Raw genomic sequence first — 21,128 nt, forward strand, 5'->3', positions numbered from 1 at the left:
CTAGTGAACACGGAGGCCACTCAGGAGATTGATTATGCATGTTAGCGCCTGGTGGATGCTCAGTGATTGCTCGCCGGTCAGCAATGTCTGCAATCATTAAGACACATTCTGCTTTGCTTCTGCAAGTGAACAAGGTGTCTGGCAATAAGACATTTGGCAAACACTCTCATTTGCACTTACGGGCCCTTTCATCCCCTTGTTTTGCAGCCGCAGTGACCTCGGCGTGTGCAGTGCATGATCCCTGTCCATCAAAAATACTGGCCACGGCACCTGGCTTGAGAAGCCGCTTCTTGCAGTCCTTCCAGAAATGTGCAGTGCAAAAGTGCAGACTGCACACTACAGGGCCCCCAATCCTTTCTCGAAATTGCCTTCAGCCATAGGTCATGCAAACTACTGTCGGAAGGTATCTCGTGGAAAGAGAAACCCAGGACTCTTCTTCTGAGGCTCAACGAGCATTTTGTCATGCAGCACAACCGCATTACTACACGACTGGAACACACAGCTCAATGAAACATTATTTTTGAGATAATAGTTCTGCGGAAACCGGCAAGGCACAGAGAAGTGATTAAGAAAAAACGAGACATCCAAATAATTGTAGTAACTGTTACAAAGGAAACCCATATGGGTTCCCTGAAAGAAAAGCCTTGCAGTGGAAGAAAAATTCACCCTGGTCTGGGACTTGTGCCAGAGACCACCGCCTTTCCGGGGCAGCCGCTCAACCATCTGAGCTAACCAGGTGGCTCGCAGATGGCAGGGCGAAGTCAAACTTATTAACTCGGAGCTTTGTATCTGCATAAACCGTACCAGCTTACTGCGTACATATCGGTTAACATGTAGTGTTTCCACTTTTCGCCGCGCAAACAGGGTGGTGCGTCGTCTCTATCGGGCAGCCTGGCAGAACAAGCCTCAGAGATCGGAACAACGGCCTTGAAGTGCCCTGTGCGTTTGCGCGTGAAGCCACATCAACATCAACGTCATTTCGGCGCCATGCCAGAGAGCGTTGTGGCATTGTGCAATCAGGAACTCGTGTCATGCCGAAGCTCAGATAAAAAAGATGCTGGATGCTCAGGATAGAAGAAAAATTAGACATCGTTCGTGCTATTGAACATGACACGAAGTCTGCGTTGGCACGCGACAGGGATTTGCTGTTGACTGCAGTCTGTGGTATTTGGAATGCGAAGAAGTTGCTTGGCAGTGCTGGTGCGACTGCGAAGAGATGTCGGCTACCAGGTTTGACTTTTCACCATTGCCTCTGTTGTTGCCGAAGTGTCAACTAGCGACAGTGATGAATGTAGCAGAGTTGCCAGCAATGCGGCATCGTGACCTGTGGTGTCACGCTCCTGTTCCCATATATACCAGCGTCCCACCGACAATAAACGTTGTTCTTCAACGACAACTGGCTTGCTTACATGCTGGCAGCGGTCCCTAGTCGGCATGTCGATGCCAGCATCCCTTCTTCCACCGCCAAAGCCCTTGGACACATCAGGCAACGCTTGGCTTGGATGGCAAACTTGGAAAAGTGAGTTCACCTTGTTTTCTACTGCCACTCAGCTGAGCAAGCAGAGCAAAGATGTGCAGGCAGCCATGTTGCTACTAATGATTGCTGAGGAGGATAGAAAGGAGTACAGCACGTTCAAGTTTGAAGCAAGAGAAGACAAAAACAGCGTCAACGTGTTTACAGAAATTTGAGGATTTCTACAAGCCTGAAACGAATCTAACCTTTCAAGAATTCCGTTTCGGAAACCAAAAGGAAGGCGAGAGCCTCAGTGAATTGTTGACGAAACTGCGTATACTAGCTAAAACCTGTGAATTTGGAGCACTAAGAGATCGCATGCTGTGCAGCCACATTATTTTGGGCATTCGAGACAAGAATTTGCAGCAAAAGTTCATCGCTGAAAACCCTTCATATCAGAAGACTGTCGATATCTGTCACGCCCATGAGCAAGAGAAAGAGCAGTTTCGCGAGATAACCGAAGCAGCCACAACCGCTCAGGAGACGCAGAGATTTGCGTGAGCTGCGTCTAGAACCAGACGAGGACTATTTCTCGAAAACTTCACGAGACACGGTTCAGAGACACAGAGATTTGCGTGAGCTGTGTCTAGAAGCAGACAAGGACTATATCTTGGAAACTCTAACGATGCATACCATAACAACAGAAAACAGGGATGCGACGGTTCATATTGAAGGCACACCAGTGACGTTCAAATTAGACACGGGCGCAATCTACTGCATTATTTCAAAACGAGCCACTGAGACGCTACCAGATAAGCCAACAGAATCCTGCCAGGTCAAGCTTACGGCATTTTTTGGACACAAAACTGCATCGCATGAAAAAGTATGGCTGTTGCTTTCAGTGAACAACAAATCTCACGAAGAAACATTTTTCATTGTAGAGCAGAACATGCCGATAACACTGAGTGGCTCAGCAGCAGAATGTTTGGGGTTCATCAGCCGCTTCCAGAGCATTGAGTACGAACACATTTACCCCCCGACACAGCCTTTTGCAGAAGTCTTCAAAGGGCTCGGCCAGCTAAGGGACTTCGAGTACAAAATGAAGCTCAAGCCCGGTGCTGCGGGTGTCATTGTGCCAGCTAGAAGATTTGCTGTGGCCCTTCAAGATAAGGTGAAGGCAGAACTACAGTGCATGGAAGACCAAGAAGTAATAACAAAGGTAACCGAACCTACGGAATGGTCCAATCCCATAATCACAGTAGTAAAAAAGGAGAAAGTATGCATTTGCCTGGATCCAACAGAGCTAAACAAGTCACTGTTATATGAGAACTATCCTATGCCAACAATAGAGGACATAGTTCCATGACTTTCCGAGGCTGTTCTTTTTTTTTTTTTTTCAACTTTAGATGTGGCATCTGGATTTTGGCAGATTAAACTGCACGAGTCAAGCTCAAAACTCTGCACTATGAGCATGCCATATGGTCGCAATCGGTTTCTTCGAATGCCGTGTGGAATCGCCTTGGCCCCAGAGATTTTCCAAGCAGCAATGCACCGCCTGTTAGAAGGGTTACCGTATGTAGCGGTAGTCGTGGACGACATATTGCTCTGGGGAAGGACTAAAGAAGAGCACGATTACCACTTGAAACTCTTGTTGACACGCTGTAAAGAACACAATCTTAGAATGAACCTCAGGAAATGCGCATTCTTGCAGCCCCATGTGTGTTACCTGGGTCACATATTCAGTGCATAGGGCCTGCGAGTAGACCCGCAACGAGTGCAAGACATACTACAAATGCCGGCACCCAAGAACTGTAAGGAGCTACAAGTATTTCTTACTATGATTAATTTCATACAGCGATTCATTCCAAGCATGTCTGATGTTACTGCCCCGATGCGACCTTACTGCGCAAAGACATTGCATGGGTATGGACTGAACAGCAAGAAAAAAGTTTTGAAAAGTTGCGGCAGTCCTTGGCGCAAGCACCTGTGCTAGCCTACTTCGACTCGAAAAAAAAAATGTCACCCTCTCAGTCGACGCGAGCCAATTCGGCGTTGGTGTGATGCTTCTTCAAGAAGGCCACCCTGTCACTTTTTCGTCTTGGTTACTCACAGACACACAACAGCACTATGCACAAATTGAAAAAGAAGCGCTCGCAATTGTGCACGGTTGCACAAAATTCTACGATTACATTTACGGTCAGCCAGAAGTAACGGTTGAAACCGATCATCATCCTTTGGTGTCGATTTTCAAGAAGCAGCTGCACCATCGCTCCCTTCGTTTGCAACGCATGAGGCTAACCTTGCTGCCCTATCCCATCAATGTTACCTACAAACCGAGCAAGGTGTATTTCTTGCAGATGCTTTGTCACAATTTCCCAGCAAAGTGTGCATAGCTGATGAAACCGAACAGTTTCAAGTAAATGTGCTTGCTTTTGTTTCTGCTTCCAAAGCAAGCATCGAAGACCTCCTTGCAGCAACTGATAGTGATCCTACCCTGCTCACGCTATGAGGACATGCGGAAACAAGCTGGCCGAACGATAAACGTCATATCCCGGAAGCTGTGCGCCCTTACTGGTCATACCGGGAGGACATACACACCCAGGATGGCCTACTGTTCCGCAGCAATAAGGTAATCGTACCACACTCGAAGACAGCCGAAACATTGCGCCACCTTCACGCTGCACGCCCTGTCTGTACCCATTGCCTGAGAGACAATGAACTAATTGTTCATATAAAAAAAAAGGGAACATGTAGCAGAGCTGCCAGCAACGCGGCATGGTGACCTGTAATGTCACACTCCTGTTCCCATATATACCAGCATCTCACCAGCAATGAACGTTGTTCTTCAACAACCAGCTTGCTTACAATGAAGACGACACGGAAAGCAAATGCACGGGCGATTCAGGCCCTACAGGGGCAGAAGCTGTGGGTTACGCCAGCCTCATGAATGCAATTGTTGCGACGAGAACAGCACCCTGCAATAAAAAAGGCGCCCTGCGACTTCTGCAGCGCAACCGCGCGAGTGCGCAGAGAATACGTACTGCCAACGAGGAATCTGCCATGCGAGTGTCTGCAGAGAAGAGGGGGCTGGCTGAAAAGCTGGCTCGCAGCTTCAGGAAGTTTGAGGCCACTGTCGTCGCTGCTGGGCCGTCACGGCATCAATTGAAAATAACACTTTTGCAGCGGGAAGTGAATAAATACTCCATGTTTTTTTCCCCTTTCATCACACTCTGTCTCAGTTCCGTTTGTGACAGGTAAGTAAGCGATCTCATGCTATTTCTGTTAAGCAGTACTACCGTTTAGTACGTACTTTTTCCGAGCTCCGGCCAGCTATAGTTTAACGAGGTTTCACTGTATTTTGAAATGGCATACAAATACACTTTGCTATATTGAGCTTCTAAATAAATGGTGTTCTATGGAAAAGAGGTCATGAGAAGTTAAATACTTCGTTATAGCAAGAATTTCATTATATCGAAGTTCGAGGTTTAACTGTATTTCCACTATTACAGTGTAATATGCAAGAAAAAAGAAACAACCTGCGAAATTTCATAATGCAGCAAATGTGCTTGCCTTTGCCTATCCCACAAGGTTTATAACTCCAACCAGGTAGTGAAGCAAACAGATAACACCACCTTTTTATGTTTCATTGGGATTTGACCAGACATATAAAATTGGCATGATAGCCACCAAACGAACAGGTACAATGATTCGTTTTTGCCCTGCATCAAGTGTTAATTGGAACCACCTTCCTACTTCTACTGTTCAAATACCAGGTGCACCTTCATTCATACCATCAATCTGCGACAGTATGGCTTAACGTATTTCCTCCGTAGAATTGTGTGTGCATTTTTTGTTTTGCTTTGTTACCACTCCATTCTGTATTGCCTACAGGCCTTGAAAGTATGAATAAATAAAGTAATAAATAAAGCTGTATATAAGGTCCACCTATGTATAAGGCACACCTATTTCAACTCAATTACTTGAGGAAACGTAATTAAACACACTTGTACACTCATTGTGAAATGTCGCACTTACACATATTGGGGCACTAAATTTTCCATACCAAAATTAATACGAGTTGCAAATTCTGGCAGAATAAAATTTGTGCAGGAGACCAACAGCACTTCCTTCAAAGCCACTGAAGGCCTCGTCCTCCGATGCACCGTCAAAAAATACAGCTACTTTAGCCAGCAGCATTGATGGTTACAATGAGTCACCAGCCACCAAATAACTACGAGGCAAATTTTTAGAGGTACGAGCATCGACTGACACTCCTGCTTCTTGCGCAGCACTTCTGGTTCACCTCTCAAAACGACCGGGGAAGGAATTCCAAATAAATGAGAAATAGAAAAAAAATGTAGAATACGAAATTCATGGGTTGCATCATAGATATATCAGAGCATAAGTTAAGTCAGAAGTTGAGTTACTGGACTGTAAGGAATAATTAGAACTATTTGAATATCACTGATCAATACACACCAAAGCCAGAATCGTAGACTCTATAGAGACCTGCAACGTGAGCACGACTTTGGCGAAATTCCTGGAAGCCCGGAAGTAAAAAGCAGAAGTAATGATGTCACTAATGACACCATATACAAGAAAGCGGCATGATATTTAGCCAGCTAATTAACGGAAAGCAGTTGCCTCTGAGTTTCGTTCGTCTGTTGCATTTGCCTAAGGTTAACCTAAAGAACACCAATGCTGAGGTGCAATTGCCATTAGTAGACACCTAAGTCAAAGATTAGGGTCGCCTACCATTTTTTAAGCCTTGGTGGCACATTGAAGATATACACACAAATGACGATCACATCATGCCTGCTTGAAAACTCGCAATCAAAGTTAAATGCTGACAGGAAGCTGAAAGTACCGAGACTATTGCTGAACTGCTGAGACTTCCCACCCGGGCAACTGATGAAAAAAGCTGCCCACACAAAGAGTGCATGTGCTAATTATTTAGAGCACGTTTGTTGCTGGACCCAACCTTCCTAGCTCTTCGAGACATGTGCTGTCTACCTGTGCTATCACTAAGGTACTGCTGATTAATTATTCTGTTCTCTACAGCAGTGGTTTTTAAACAGGGGTTCGCAAAAGCATTTTCAGGGTCCATGAAGCCCTTGAGCGCAAGTTGAATTCAAGAGAACAGTGTGCAGTACATCACCCATTTCGCAGGGCTGTGCTAGGTGGTGCTTGCACCGTGCTAATTAATCAAAGAGAAAGCCTTATCATCGCTGCTGTTGCATATAACGCACTTGGCACATACCAGAAAACCTTTCTCGCAGTAGAATTGGCAAAGGCCATGTCGAATATCTTGTAACACTAGCATCTGGCATGACACAGGCTAGTTACGAGGGTACGAAATCTCGAGGGTAGAAAGTGAAGGTCTATGAAAATCAGCGGCAAGGCTAGCTGCAATGCGTTTTGTGCGGCGAAATTCTTGCACAAAGCTCCCCTTGATTGGACCAAGCTAGCCCACGGTCAGACAAAACACTCGGCCTATCAAAACAGAACCTGGATTTCTTGAAGACTGCAGAAAAAAAATATCTTGAAAGCGTGAAATTTTGAGAAGTCGAACACTTCATTGTACATTCCCTCACGATAATTTCCCAATGTTTTTGTTTTCAGGCGATATGAATTTTTACGCCATCCCAAGAGATTCCACTGTAAATATTCGCACTACTGAAATATATCGCACCCTTCTTAGATTTTATTTTTGTACTAGTTTACAGTTGCCGTATCTCCCTGCCTGGGAGGCAGGGAGATACGATATCTCCAATGCTATTCACAGCGTGTTTACAGGAGGCATTCAGAGACCTGGATTGGGAAGAATTGGGGATAAAAGTTAATGGAGAATACCTTAGTAACTTGCGATTCGCTGATGATATTGCCTTGCTTAGTAACTCAGGGGACCAATTGCAATGCATGCTCACTGACCTGGAGAGGCAAAGCAGAAGAGTGGGTCTAAAAATTAATCTGCAGAAAACTAAAGTAATGCTTAACAGTCTCGGGAGAGAACAGCAATTTACAATAGGCAGCGAGGCACTGGAAGTCGTAAGGGAATACATCTACTTAGGGCAGGTAGTGAGGGCGGATCCGGATCATGAGACGGAAATAATCAGAAGAATAAGAATGGGCTGGGGTGCGTTTGGCAGGCATTCCCAAATCATGAACAGCAGGTTGCCATTATCCCTCAAGAGAAAAGTATATAATAGCTGTGTCTTACCAGTAGTACTTACCTACGGGGCAGAAACCTGGAGGCTTACGAAAAGGGTTCTACTCAAATTGAGGACGACACAACGAGCTATGGAAAGAAGAATGATAGGTGTAACGTTCAGGGATAAGAAAAGAGCAGATTGGGTGAGGGAACAAACGCGAGTTAATGACATCTTAGTAGAAATCAAGAAAAAGAAATGGGCATGGGCAGGACATGTAATGAGGAGGGAAGATAACCGATGGTCATGAAGGGTTACGGACTGGATCCCAAGGGAAGGGAAGCGTAGCAGGGGGCGGCAGAAAGTTAGGTGGGCGGATGAGATTAAGAAGTTTGCAGGGACGGCATGGCCACAATTAGTACATGACCGGGGTTGTTGGAGAAGTATGGGAGAGGCCTTTGCCCTGCAGTGGGCGTAACCAGGCTGATGATGATGATGACAACAGTTGCCGACCAATTGGAGATTGTCACCAGAAAATCGGGCATTCCGAAAAACAAATTCACAGACAAAAAATCTCATATCCGCCAATCGGCTTAAACAACATGTCATATTGTAACGTAGATTGAAGACGGAGTCTTACAAAATGGATGTTTCTCTTTAATGGCGGGCCAGAAGAAGAGCATGCAGCTTACGCACTTCATTGTCTTTCATGGCGCCAACCTTTGAGCGCACCGTCCTGTGGTGCGAGAGCCCGCATCTTGGTGTCAATTGCCCCCCATGCGAAAAGCGTCCGTCTCGGTCACGTCACAAAGTTCTTTCAGCGACATAAGAAATGGAACTCCTCAGGTGCACCTCGGCGTTCACGTAAGCGCATAGTATGGTTTCATGCGCACTACATGAACAACTTCAGCGCAAGGACGACAACGGAGCGAACTGGGGTCAGAGCTGCAGGGGACGACTTCGTAGGTCAGGTCACTGAGGTGGCGTGTAACCTTGTAAGGACCAAAATACTGGCGGATCAACTTTTCCGACAGTTCACAGCGACGGACAGGCTTCCAGACCCACACGCAGGCGCCGGTATTGTATTGGACGTCGCATCGACCCTGGTTGTATCAAAGGGTGTCACTATGCTGTTGGCTCCGGATACGATGCCGAGCGAGCTGGCGTGCCTCTTCGGCTCTTTGTACAAACTCTTCCGCATGTTCACTGGTCGGGCTATTATCAGCCAGAGGTAGCATGGCGTCAAGTGTTGACATGACGTGGCGCCCGTATACAAGTTCGAACGGCGTAAACTGTGTAGTCTCCTGTACAGTAGTGTTATGTGTAGTCACATAGGGTAAAATCTCGTCCCACGTCTTGTGCTCGACGGCGACATACATGGAGAGCATATCAGCCAGCGTTCTATTCAGACGTTCCGTTAATCCATTGGTTTGAGGGTGATATGCTGTGCCTTTGCGGTGAGAGCTATGCGTCAGCTGGAGAACGTCCTGCATAAGTTCCGCTGTAAATGCTGTTCCGCGGTCGGTGATGAGAACAGACGGTGCACCATGTCGTAGGACAATGTGGCATACAAAGAACTTGGCCACTTCATATGAGTTTGCTTGAGGGATAGCTTCGGTTTCGGCGTACCGAGTTAAGTAGTCGGTAGTGACGACTATCCATCTGTTTTGCGAAGAGGTCAGTGGGAATGGCCCAAGTAGATCCATTCCTATTTGTTGGAATGGTGCTTCAGGAGGGTCCACAGGATGGAGAAAGCTGGCCAGTTTGACTGGTGGTTTCTTGCGGCGCTGACAATTGTGGCAGGTCTTCACATACCGTTGCACAGAACAAAGCCAGGGCCAGTAATACTTCTGTCGTATCCTTGCTAATGTCTTAGCGAATCCCAGGTGTCCCGCACATGGCTCATCATGGCAGGCTTGCAAAATGTCTTGGCACAGCGCCGACGGCACGACAAGGAGGTACGTATTGGGACTGCTTGTGCAGTTTTTCCTATAAAGGACGTTGTTGTGCAAGTAGTATGATGATAAGCCGCGCACGAGCGAGCGGGGTAAAACACCTTCAACTCCTTGAAAGTGCTCGATCAACGGCAGAAGCTCAGGGTCAGCGCGCTGATGCTCAGCCATCTTTATCACATCGATAACGCCGACAAATGGCAAGTCATGGTCAGGGTTTAATGACGTCCAAGGGAGTGGTGCGCGTGACAAAGTCAGCGTCACTGTGCTTCCTTCCAGATCGGTAGACAACTGTAATGTCGTACTCTTGTAGGCGCAGGCTCCAACGTGCTAGTCTGCCTGAAGGATCCTTGTGGTTGGCAAGCCAGCACAGCGCGTGGTGATCACTCAGTGCCCTAAAGGGTCTACCGTACAAGTAGGGTTGGAATTTACTGATTGCCCACACAACCGCTAAGCATTCTTTTTCAGTGGTCGAGTAGTTTTTCTCAGCCTTGGTAAGACTGCGGCTTGCATAATCAATGGTGCATTCCGCACCAGCTTGCCACTGCACAAGAACTGCGCCGAGACCAGAATTGCTGGCGTCAGTATGAATTTCAGCGTCGGGGTCTTCGTTGAAATGAGCAAGTATTGGGGCCTCTTGCAAACGCTTGCACAATTTATTGAACGACTGCTGCTGCTTGTCTGCCCAAATGAAAGGCACATCGTCGCATGTAAGCCATGTCAGAGGCTCAGCAATTCTCGAGAATCCCTCGACGAAGCACCTATAATATGCGCACAAACCAAGCAAGCGTTGGACAGCCTTCTTGTCTGTGGGTGGTGAAAACTCGGCGACGGCAGCTAACTTGTCGGGATCTGGTCGGACGCCTTGAGGACCAACGATATGGCCAAGAAATTTGAGCTCTTGGAACCCAAAGTAGCACTTTTCAGGCTTGATAGTGAGGCTGGCAGGATGGATCGCAGCGAGGACACTCTCGAGTCGTGCAAGATGCTCGTCAAACGTGCTTGAGAACATGACGAGGTCGTCCAAGTATACAAGGCAGGTTTGCCATTTGAGTTCAGCAAGCACGGTATCCATCATCCGCTGAAAGGTGGCAGGTGCGAAACAGAGACCGAAAGGGAGAACTTTGAACTCATGAAGCCCGTCAGGTGTCAGAAACGCTGTTTTTTCCCGATCCTGTTCATCAACTTCGATTTGCCAATACCCTGATTTAAGATCTAACGAAGTAAAGAACTTTGCATGTTGTAGACGATCCTGCATTGTCGATGCGTGGCAATGGATAAACATCGCGCTTGGTGACACAGTTCAACTTTCTGTAATCTACACAGAAGCATAGTGTGTTGTCTTTCTTTCTGACTAATACTACAGGGGAGGCCCACGGGCTGGTGGACGGCTGGATCATATAGTCTTGGAGCATCTCTTTCACCTGATGCTTGATTGCTTCCCTTTCCATTGGAGACACTCTGTAAGGATGCTGACAAACAGGACGTGCAAACTCGTCCTTAATAATGCGGTGCTTTATGATGGACGTGTGCCGCACTTTGGATGACGTTAAAAAACAGTCCGCAAATTTATTCACGAGACTCAGTAGACGGTCTTTCTGACGGTCTGGCAGATTGGCGTTAACGTGAATCCGTTCTTTTAGGCTGGGTAACTCAGATTGCTGAGACGATGCGGTTTCCAATGTGGCAATGTCAGTAACATCAGTGATTTCGTGAAGAAATGCGATTGTCGTTCCTCGCGGTACATGCCGATACTCGTTACTAAAGTTTGTTAGCAAAACGACTGAACATTTGTTTCGCACCTGAAGAAGCCCTTTGGCTATACAAATGTGGCGCTCAAGAAGCAGGGGCACGTTCGCCTCAGCAATTCCTTCGGCGTCATCCTCCATGTCACATCGGACAAGGGTAAGCACGCTGCTCTTAGGTGGCAACGTGATGGGATCGTCAGCTACGTGAAGCGCGATGTCACGGTGGTTGTCATTACTGTTCACTATGGCTTGTGTAGTAGCGAAGCTGATTCCAGACTCTTGCAGGTCGATGATGGCACCATTCGCCTGAAGCAAATCCATGCAGAGTGTAAGGTCCTTCGAACATTCAGGAGGAATGACGAAGTTGCCGATGTATGTGAAGCCCCGAATGTTGACTCGCACCATGGACCGGCCCATTGGCCCACCGGTCCATTGCGTCAAAACTTTGTTCAGTATATACGCGAGATTCTGGCTCATAACAGACGTGTCCGCACCCGTGTCGATTAATGCCATGACTTCATGGTCATCTATGGTAACTGGTACATCGCAGGGGACTGACACGGAACTACACTGCTTTCTTTGCCTCTCAATAACGTCATATTGCGGTCGTCGTAGTGGAGGATCTTCAGCGTTCACAACGTCAGCGACCTCACCTCCGCTGGTCGCTGGACTGTTTTCCTGGGAGGCAGGGCTGGGTGAGCAACGCCTCGTTGCTCTCAGAGTGAAGAGGAGGCTGGAAGACCTGTTTCAGGCAGGTGACGGTGACCGGGGTTCACGGAATCGTGAGGCAAACGAGGTCCTGGCGTCCGCGAGGTATGCTTCAATCTCCAGGGGGCGCTCACCATTGCACGGGCACGGTGCATTCAGTGAAAATCCACGGAGCCCAGCCTGGCGGCAAGGACACGCCCTGTAGAGGTGATCGGCTTCACCGTAATGAAAACACAAGGGCCTCCGATCTGCAGTGCGCCATACGTCGCTCTTGCGGAGTGGTCGTGTGTCAGCCATGAATGGCGTGCGGAGAGTTTTGAAGTCGCCAGTTGCTTGTTCAACGGCGTGCATACTATGGAAGTCCGGGACGTCGGGTGCATCGTGAAAAGTCAGACAGCGAACTTCATGCAGCTTCCGCATACGACATGCGAGGCTGTGGCTGTCGTATCTCGCGCTGCGGTGTCTCGCTTCGCTCTGGGACTTGTACTGGCCGTCTGATTTCTTCCCGGACGACCTCAGCCAGAGCGAGTCGTGGTACCGATACCGGAGCCACCTGAAGTTTTTGGAGCTCTTCTCGAACGACACTCCTAATGAGCTCCCGCAAGGCGTCTGTATTGTCCAAGGGTGTAGCGAGAGGGTCGACACGTCGCGGTTGTACTGCCTTGTTCGTTGCTGCAGTGCCTTTTCCATTGATATGGCTTCGGCGAGAAACTCTGCAACGGTCTTTGGTGGGTTGCGTATTAGGCCACTGAATAACTCTTGCTTGACACCGTGCATCAAGTTCCTGACCTTCTTTTCTTCCAGCATGGATGGATCCGCGCGTGGGAAAAGTCGGCAAATATCTTCGACAAACATTGCAACGCTTTCATTCGGCCGCTGTACTCTCGCCTGAATTGCAGATTCAGCTCACTCCTTGCGATCGAGGCTGGCGTATGTGCTGATAGCTGCCGTCGGAATTCGTCCCATGTCGATAAGGCCGCCTTATGGTTCTCAAACCATGTCCGCGCATAGTCCTCGAGGGCAAAGTAGGCATTGTGTAGCTTGCGCTCTCGAGTCCAGCCGTTGAATTCTGTGACACGCTTAAAGTGATCGAGCCAGTCCTCAACATCCTCTAAGGTGTCCCCATGGAAGGATGTGGGGATTCGCGGCTGGTTAAGGATGACCTCAGTCGGTGCCGTTGAAGAAGAAGACGGAACCAATGTACTCATCCTTCTGACTGTATTCGGTAGAGGCTCATGCTCAGGTGGCAGTCCTTCAAGTCAACGGCTTGTCCGTACGTGAACAGGAGTCAGCTCGACCGGACTTCGTACTGGGCTTGTGGGCGGCGTTCGATCTGGGAGTGGTAGCATGTACCCAGCACCTCCACCAGAAAAATGTAACATAGATTGAAGACGGAGTCTTACAAAATAGATGTTTCTCTTTAATGGCGGGCCAGGAGAAGAGCATGCAGCTTACGCACTTCATTGTCTTTCATGGCGCCGACCTTTGCGCACGCCGTCCTGTGGTGCGGGAGCCCCACATCTTTGTGTCAACATATTTCGGCGAGGTGCTATAGTGTCATATGAATAGATCAACTTGCACGTCAACGAAGGTGACACTGACTGTAAACAGCCGAAAGCACCATGCGGCCTCTCATTAGATCAGAGTTAGTTGGCAGCACAATCACTGGCTCATCAATGCGAAAGCCCAATTCACCTTAAAGCACCTGACAAACTATTTTCTCTTCAGAAAGTTTAGCACAGAAATAGATCTCGTTGTCAGCATCGATGAACTGCTCCAGCGTGATTTCTGTACGTAAATGCTCGATGAGGTCAGTAGATGAAGGGGAGTGATCAGGCTCGCTAGAGATGCAATCACAGCATGACGACGGCATTTCATGTTGGATCATAAAACCCACGATGCTCCTGATTGCATTTTCGGTCACAGCCTTCACTGGTTTGAAAGCATGCAGACTGCAGAGATCAAGTCAATGTTGTAGCTCTTGCCACTGTCCTTGCACAGTGCCACGTGACTAAGCATGCGTGACCAATGGAGCTGCTTGAGAGTCCGGATAATCCTTTGGTCCATCTTCCTCAAGTTTTGGGTGGGTACCTTGGATGACATTCTCCTGTTGGGATCCAGGAGATTTCTCAGAGGCTTCCAAAATCTTCACCTTGTTTATGTAGACTGATATTGTGTGCTTCGAGAGTTCCAATTCTCTTGCGACATCCGATTACGACAGGTCACTCTGCACTTTCCTGATAATGGTGGCATTCTTTTCCATCGTCAATATGCAATGATTTCCTGGCTTCAAAGCCTTTGTCGAGTTGGCAGCGAATAACAAAGGCAGCGTCGGCGCCATTGTTAACTGGCTATGAAACTACAGAAGGCTATCGGTTGTTGAAACGACTAAGCCTAGCATCGTGGTATGCAGCTGAAGCGAAACCCAATGCACACAAGAAGCGATACAAACAATGCCACCGACCACATGCGGCTGACGAGTGCCAATGGAAATGACAGCGCAAAGGTTTGTGGGAGAGTGCAGCAAGCGCTGCCTGCTATTGAGGCTGTACTGGAAATGGGAGCTCTGAAATGGCATGCGAGATGTATGCAACACTTGATTTAGCCTGCAGGAGAACCAAATGGCAGCAAGGTTGTTTGCATTTTCGGTAGATTTTGACTTGCAATTGTGAGACAAAGTTAAAGAAATCAAACGAGAGGAGTTTGAAACATGCAAAATTTTGGTCGTTGTTACACAATGGTTCTATGGAGCGCGTGCCGGTACCAGGGCAGAATCAAAATATTCCGGCAGGCCCACAAAACTGGGCGTCCAAAAAAAATCGGTCGGCGATTGTATCATTACTATGGTGTAAAAAAGAACATTCGAATTTCACTTTTTTGAAAGTAAATATTTTGTAAACCATTTTGCAAATCTTATGCTGCAACCACATGCACCCAAATTACCAAGGAGAGTTTGCGATTTGGCCAGGTGTAGCAAGATACCTTTGGCACAATCTTCCAGTCTTTGCCATGTGTACTGCGAAACAAAATAAAGGTTTCTTGTTTGTAGTTGTCAAAACATGGATACAGTGTCATTGTTTATGGTGTTACGGTGGCAAACACGCCAACTTTGCAAACTTTCTGCAAAGGCTTGTTAATACTGCATAGGGTGGAGAAATAACATGTCAGGGCTCAACTTTATAAATGCATTTGAAAACAAAGTGATAAAATAGGTGGAATCATACATCAGTACTGTGGCAGTGCATTCTGTGCACAAAAGTAAAACAGTGAAACTGTAGATTTTCACTGGAAGCTTTGTTGTGCAATGGCTACCCTGTTGACAGTGAACTTGAAGACATTGTGGTGGAATTTTATTTATAGCACCATGCCCAAGTTTGAATGAATGAATGAATAAATGAACGAATGGTTTATTTCATCATCAGTTCAGCATACATATCCAGTGGTACAACAGGAAGGGGTGGCGAAAAGGCAACAGAATGCCTGACAATGCGCCAATCCCTGCCCAGACCACAATATTGCGCAACACTCACCGAGTCATTAGATAATACATCAATGTAGTAAAAAAGGAAAAAGAAAGAAAAGAAAAACAATTATTGCAGTACAGTCAGCCTGTAATACATAATACATAAATATAACACTACATAATGACTAATAATGTAACACTAATACATCATGTAATACATAAATGCAGAAGAGAAAAAAAAAGAACTAAGCCGTGGTTTTAATAAGTGAACTAGAACATAATTGATATGAACAGCTTATCGACAAGAAATTTTCATGGCTGAATTTTGAGGCACAATGTAGTTCTGGAAGAAAGCATATACAATATGAGGAAGTCTTACACGGAAGAGAAAGACAAAAGAAATGTCATGTTTGAAGCGCCATTAGATAAGCATGTATCTTTTTTTTGAAAATTGCTACTGATCGGCTTTTATTCACTATGCTCATGGCCGACATGTTAGAGTTTAGAAATGAAGGTATAAGGTGCGTTAGTTTTTGCTTGCCGTAGTTGGTTCGAATCCTTTCACTGTAATAGGTGGTTTTCCTAAGATTATACGTGTGTGTTTTACGCGAGTAGGTATCCTGAAATATATCTGTGTCCGATTTAATTTGATAGTAGATGACTGTAGCTAGTTTTTTATGGAATATATTTTCAAATTTTAATATGCTGTGTTTATGGAATAGTGTAGCAGAAGGCGTTCGGCGCGGAACATTTTCGATTATACGCAAGATTCTTTTTTGGAGCCTGTGAATACTATCTTTATTTGTTTTTGTTGTTGTGCCCCAGATTAATAGGCAGTAATGTATACGCGAGTAAACTAAAGTGTAGTAAAGCTGCTTTGTCACCCAGAGGGGTAGTAAACATCCGATTTTGCCAATTATGCCAATGGATCGCGATATGTGGGTGCGAATATTATCTATGTGATTGGACCAACTTAATGTTTCGTGAAAGATAACGCCTAGAAATTTTTGAGTCTGGACGCGCTCAATCAAAGCTCCTTGGAATGTGAGCTGCGTGTTGTGGAGAATACAATGGTGCCGAGGTTTAAAAATGATGTACTTTGTTTTCTTAATGTTTAATTCCAGTTTATTTGTTCTCAGCCATAGCGACAAATTGCTAAGCCAAAGGTTCGCTTCTTGTACTAGAGTAGACATATCCTGACCCGAAAAAAAGACGTTAGTGTCATCGGCATATAATATAATATCTGGTGTTAGAGGTACGTTTACGATGTCATTTATATAAAATAAGAATAGAAGTGGCCCAAGTATAGAACCTTGTGGGACGCCGTACTTGATCTTGACCATTTGTGACTTCGAGTGCTGCATATCTGCATACTGATACCGATTAGTAAGGTAACTTCTTATTAAATCAAGGGGTGTACCTCTTATTCCATATTCATTCAGCTTTTGTAAAAGAATTTCATGCTTGATCGAATCAAAAGCTTTCTTAAAGTCGAGAAATATTCCAATTGTGTGATGTTTTTGCTCAAAATGTTCAATAATTTGATCTTTAATAGATATAAGGCCTTTTCAGTACATTTGTTCTTCTGAAATCCGTACTGATGTTCGGTTATAATTTTTTTTAAGCTACAAAAGTTTGCAATTCGTACATATATGACACGTTCTATAATTTTTGAAAAAATGGGCAAAACGGAAATGGGCCTGTAGTTATTCATGTCATTTTCATTACCCCCTTTGTGAACAACGGATACTCTAGCAATTTTCAATTACTCCGGGAACGTTCCAGTGCTCAAAATAAGGTTGCAAATATGTGCAAATGGTGCGCTTATGTGTTCTGAAACTGCTTTTAGAGGTTCTGCTTTTATATCGTCAAAACCCACAGCACATTTCTGTATCTGTAATTCTGTATCAGCGAGGCTACTTCCCATTCATTCGTGGGAGTTAGGAAAATAGATTCCGAGACATGTGTTTTAATATACGATTTGTAAGACTGGACAGCACCATTTGAAATATCAGAAGCTCCTGAACTCAAAAAATGCTCATTGAACATATCGGCAAGTAAAGTACCTGAACAAGATCTGCCCTCTATTTGAAGCTGAGAGATAGTCTTCGTATTTTTCCTTTGCGAAAGATCGTTCACAGCGTTCCAAATTGCTTTCTGATCATTGAGTATGTTTGCAAACTTTTTTTCATAGTAGCTAAATCACGCCTTTTTAATGTCAGATCCTATCTTATTTCTGACATGCTTAAATTCAACCAAGCAGTCTAAGCACTTTGTTTTTATGAATTCGGTGAACAGCTTATCTCTTGCTTTCATCCTTTTCAAAAGTGAAGCGTCTATCCATGGTTTTCTCGCCCTCTTGTTTACCTTATGCACCACAATCGGAAAAGCTAAATTATAAAGGTCTGTTAACTTTGTTATGAATATGTTGAGGCATTCACAGGGTCAGTATTATTGAAAATACAGCTCCAATCAGTGTCAGCGACAACATTCTGAAAATGCTTAATTGTTTCTTGGTTAATCTGTCTACGCTGCGTAGGTTTTGCTGGATTTCGTTTTTTTACGCACCACGGCAAAAATGCAAAAATCGGCAGGTGATCGCTGACTCCAGGTGTTAGAACCCCTGTGCATATTTCATTTTTGTAGTTAGTGAAACATAAATCCAAGGCAGTTTCAGTCAACTGTGTTATCCTTGTAGGTACATGCATTGTGTTTTCGTAGCCAAAAGAGAGCATTCTGTCAAGAAAATTTTGTTTGTTGTTGCTTGGTGATAGCATATCTATGTTAAAATCTCCTGTAACAATCACGCGTGCGCCATTCTGTTCACAATACTCAAGCATTTCATCCATGAAATTAAGGAAATCAGACACAGTTCCAGAAGGGGGCCTATATATAGCAACTACTAAAAGGCTTCCGACATTTTATCATGACAGATTCAAAGTGAGAGGATATTACAGTATATTCTTTGACAATATTGTATTTAACGCTGTCATGAACATAAATCGATACACCACCACCCCTTTGGTTTTCCCTGCAGATTGATGCACAACTGTAGTTCGTAAATGGCACGGTATCATGGTTATCAGTAGACCATGTTTCAGTGAAAGCTAAGAAATCAAACTGGTGATTTAGGTTGATCAAAAAGAAGTCGACGCATTCTTTTTTGTTTTGAAGACTTTGCGCATTAAGGTGAATCAGTGATAACTGTTTTGTCTGGCGTGAAGCAATTTTCTGGAAGGCCTCAGCGTCATAGTAGTTTGTTATGTTTGTGAAGAGAACGTAATCACTTCTTGCGATCAGCTATCTTTCATTTTATCATATTTTTTCTAGGTCATGCACTGTAGCAATTCTAATCACCCTGTCACTCGGGCTGCGGCGCACGAAAAGTTTGCCATTCTTGTGCCATGCGAAATCGTACTTATTTTCAAGAGCCCTATTTTTCATTTCCCAGAAAAGCTTCTTATTGCAAGCCGTGAGGTTTTCACTGAAGAATATAGCTGACTTTGTTTTCTTCAATTGCCCTTTCTTTGCAAGCCATTTTTCTTTAGTTTGACGAGATGAAAACCTCACCATCACAGTATTGGGCTTGTCTCCCTTCCTCTAGTTTCTAGAAGCTAGTCTGTGGGTGGCTTCAATGTCAGACTCGGAAAGCTGTGGAAGCCCAAGTTCAGTTGCTAGTTGGTTGAGCTTTACCAGAAGGTTCTCATTTTCGTGATAGGCCAAGCCGTTCACTTCAAGATTTAGGCGCCTGCTGTACTGATCTAGCTGTCGTAGCTGTACTGATGCTACGACTCAAAGCTGCCCCAGAAAAAAAATCCTGACAGTTCCTGTGCAGTTTTCGCCTCCCTCAATGAATGAACATAGATAAAACGAAGTAATTTTTATATTTGACTGCATTAAAGAATTCTGTTTGAATTTTAATCAACTCAAAGCCAGGGGTCTACTTACATTTTGCATTGATATATATCCATGTTCTTACACTAATGTATGTAAGAACATGGATATCTTGTATGTTTTCGACTGGGAAATAACCCACTTACTACAATATTCCCATGCCGCATTATCGGTTATAACGATGAAGTCTGGCTACTGGGTGTCCATGTCAAAAGGTAATGGAATGCGAAATCTTTGAAAAAAAGAAAAGGTGAAATGCGAGCAGCTGCATGATCGCCCGCTACCCCGACTGCCACCATACGCTTCTCTAGTGCATAAAGCCCGCCTTTTTGAAACAGCAGTTAATGGTGAAAAAGGGTCCCTAACACTTTTTCCATTGATAGGCATGGCCACTGGATCCAACCTTCACGATCACAGAACTACCAGTTTTCAGAATCATCAATATTGCTACGGACCAGTAGTTACGATAAAGGAGAGGCCAGCAGTGTGAAGATGACGACAATAATTAGAGACTACTAGTATGGGCTATTGTCTTTTGGCAAAGTGCAGCGTATTCATTTTGTAAATAAACTTGTATATAGCTTTTTGTCTGTGACTTCCCATGTAACATATTTGGTGGAGGTAGACATGCCCTGTCCTCTTCATGGGGCTCGCAATGGATGGTACATCGAGCCTTCCGTCATGGCTCCCGGAGATGACAGCTCGACTCAACCGGCTCTGAAACTTGCTGCTACTCCGACGAGCCACATCACACTCTCCACTACACGTGATCCTGGCGTATTCTTGGAGAAAGATGGGGAAGACGTCGATGACTGGATCAGCCTGTACCAACGCGTCAGCACCAATAACCAGTGCGACTCAACTGTTTTGCTTGCCAACGTAGTATTTTACCTCGGTGGTTTGCAGAGCTCAAGTATGGCTTAGGACACACAAAGATGAGCTTACCAGTTGAGATACGTTTAAACAAAAGCTGCAGAACTTGTTTGGCAACCCTTACGGTCCCCAACATGCTACTGTTGTGCCTGACGATCCCTCAGAACAAAGGATACTTCACCGGCAGACATGCAGCAATCACAGGTGCTGATCCCACCTCATTGTTCACTCAAGGAAGCTCAATCAGCATCACCCGAGTCTTACAGACAGGCAGTCATGCTCCAGGTCTTTGGCTTTCGAGCATCCAGAAATGACAGCTTGCTTCAAGATAACGTCACCCTCTCCTGACCATCACGAAGAGGTCACTGACTGAATACAGGGTCAATGTCGAGAACTCCCAGGGAAAGGTGTCAATGGCCGGTTGAGTTTGCGATGTGGAAGCCGCCTCGTATTGTGCAACGTTGGGAGCGGGAGGTGGTGAATGGTAAGGCATTTGTGATTGTCCTGTGAAATCCCTTGATGAGGGAAAGAGGGAAATAAACGGCATAAAAAGTGGACTGGGACGGATGTGAGAAGGAAGAAGCTCGGACATACACACTCTAGCATGAAGTGTGCTCTTAAAGTTAAGAGCCGTGTGTATAAAACTCATCCATGTACTTCTGAATATAAAACCTTTTCTTGTTCTCTACTGTCGCTCGGAACCCTTCTTTCTCCCGGCACCTGGCGTGGCACCATACATGGAACCGACTTCACAATACAGGCCGGCAGCATATGAGATCGATTGGCATTGGCTACATTGGTGTGGTGAGTGCTACGCGTTTGCTTCTCTTTTCCCCAGACTCATAGCGCAGGTAATCCATAATAGTGTTTGGTGTAGTTAGTTATATT

General features: G+C 45.5%; 1 protein-coding gene across 9 annotated transcripts in view; it reads right to left on the reverse strand.

The window, feature by feature from the left end:
- LOC129386799 (uncharacterized) overlaps nucleotides 1-21,128 on the reverse strand; it is a 155,293-nt gene that overhangs the window by 121,334 nt on the left and 12,831 nt on the right. For 4 of the 9 annotated variants that reach the window (XM_072289776.1, XM_072289777.1, XM_072289774.1 and 1 more), the window contains one exon: nucleotides 4,495-4,592. The exons of 3 other annotated variants lie outside the window; for them this stretch is intronic. In XM_072289776.1, coding sequence (XP_072145877.1) covers nucleotides 4,495-4,592 — 98 coding nt within the window. Of the gene's footprint in view, nucleotides 1-4,279; nucleotides 4,429-4,494; nucleotides 7,221-14,992; nucleotides 21,126-21,128 lie in introns of those variants that run through there. 2 more of the 9 variants (XM_055075027.2, XM_072289780.1) reach the window with 2 other exon arrangements.

Source organism: Dermacentor andersoni, chromosome 8, assembly GCF_023375885.2.
Source record: "Dermacentor andersoni chromosome 8, qqDerAnde1_hic_scaffold, whole genome shotgun sequence".
NCBI lineage: Eukaryota > Metazoa > Arthropoda > Arachnida > Ixodida > Ixodidae > Dermacentor > Dermacentor andersoni.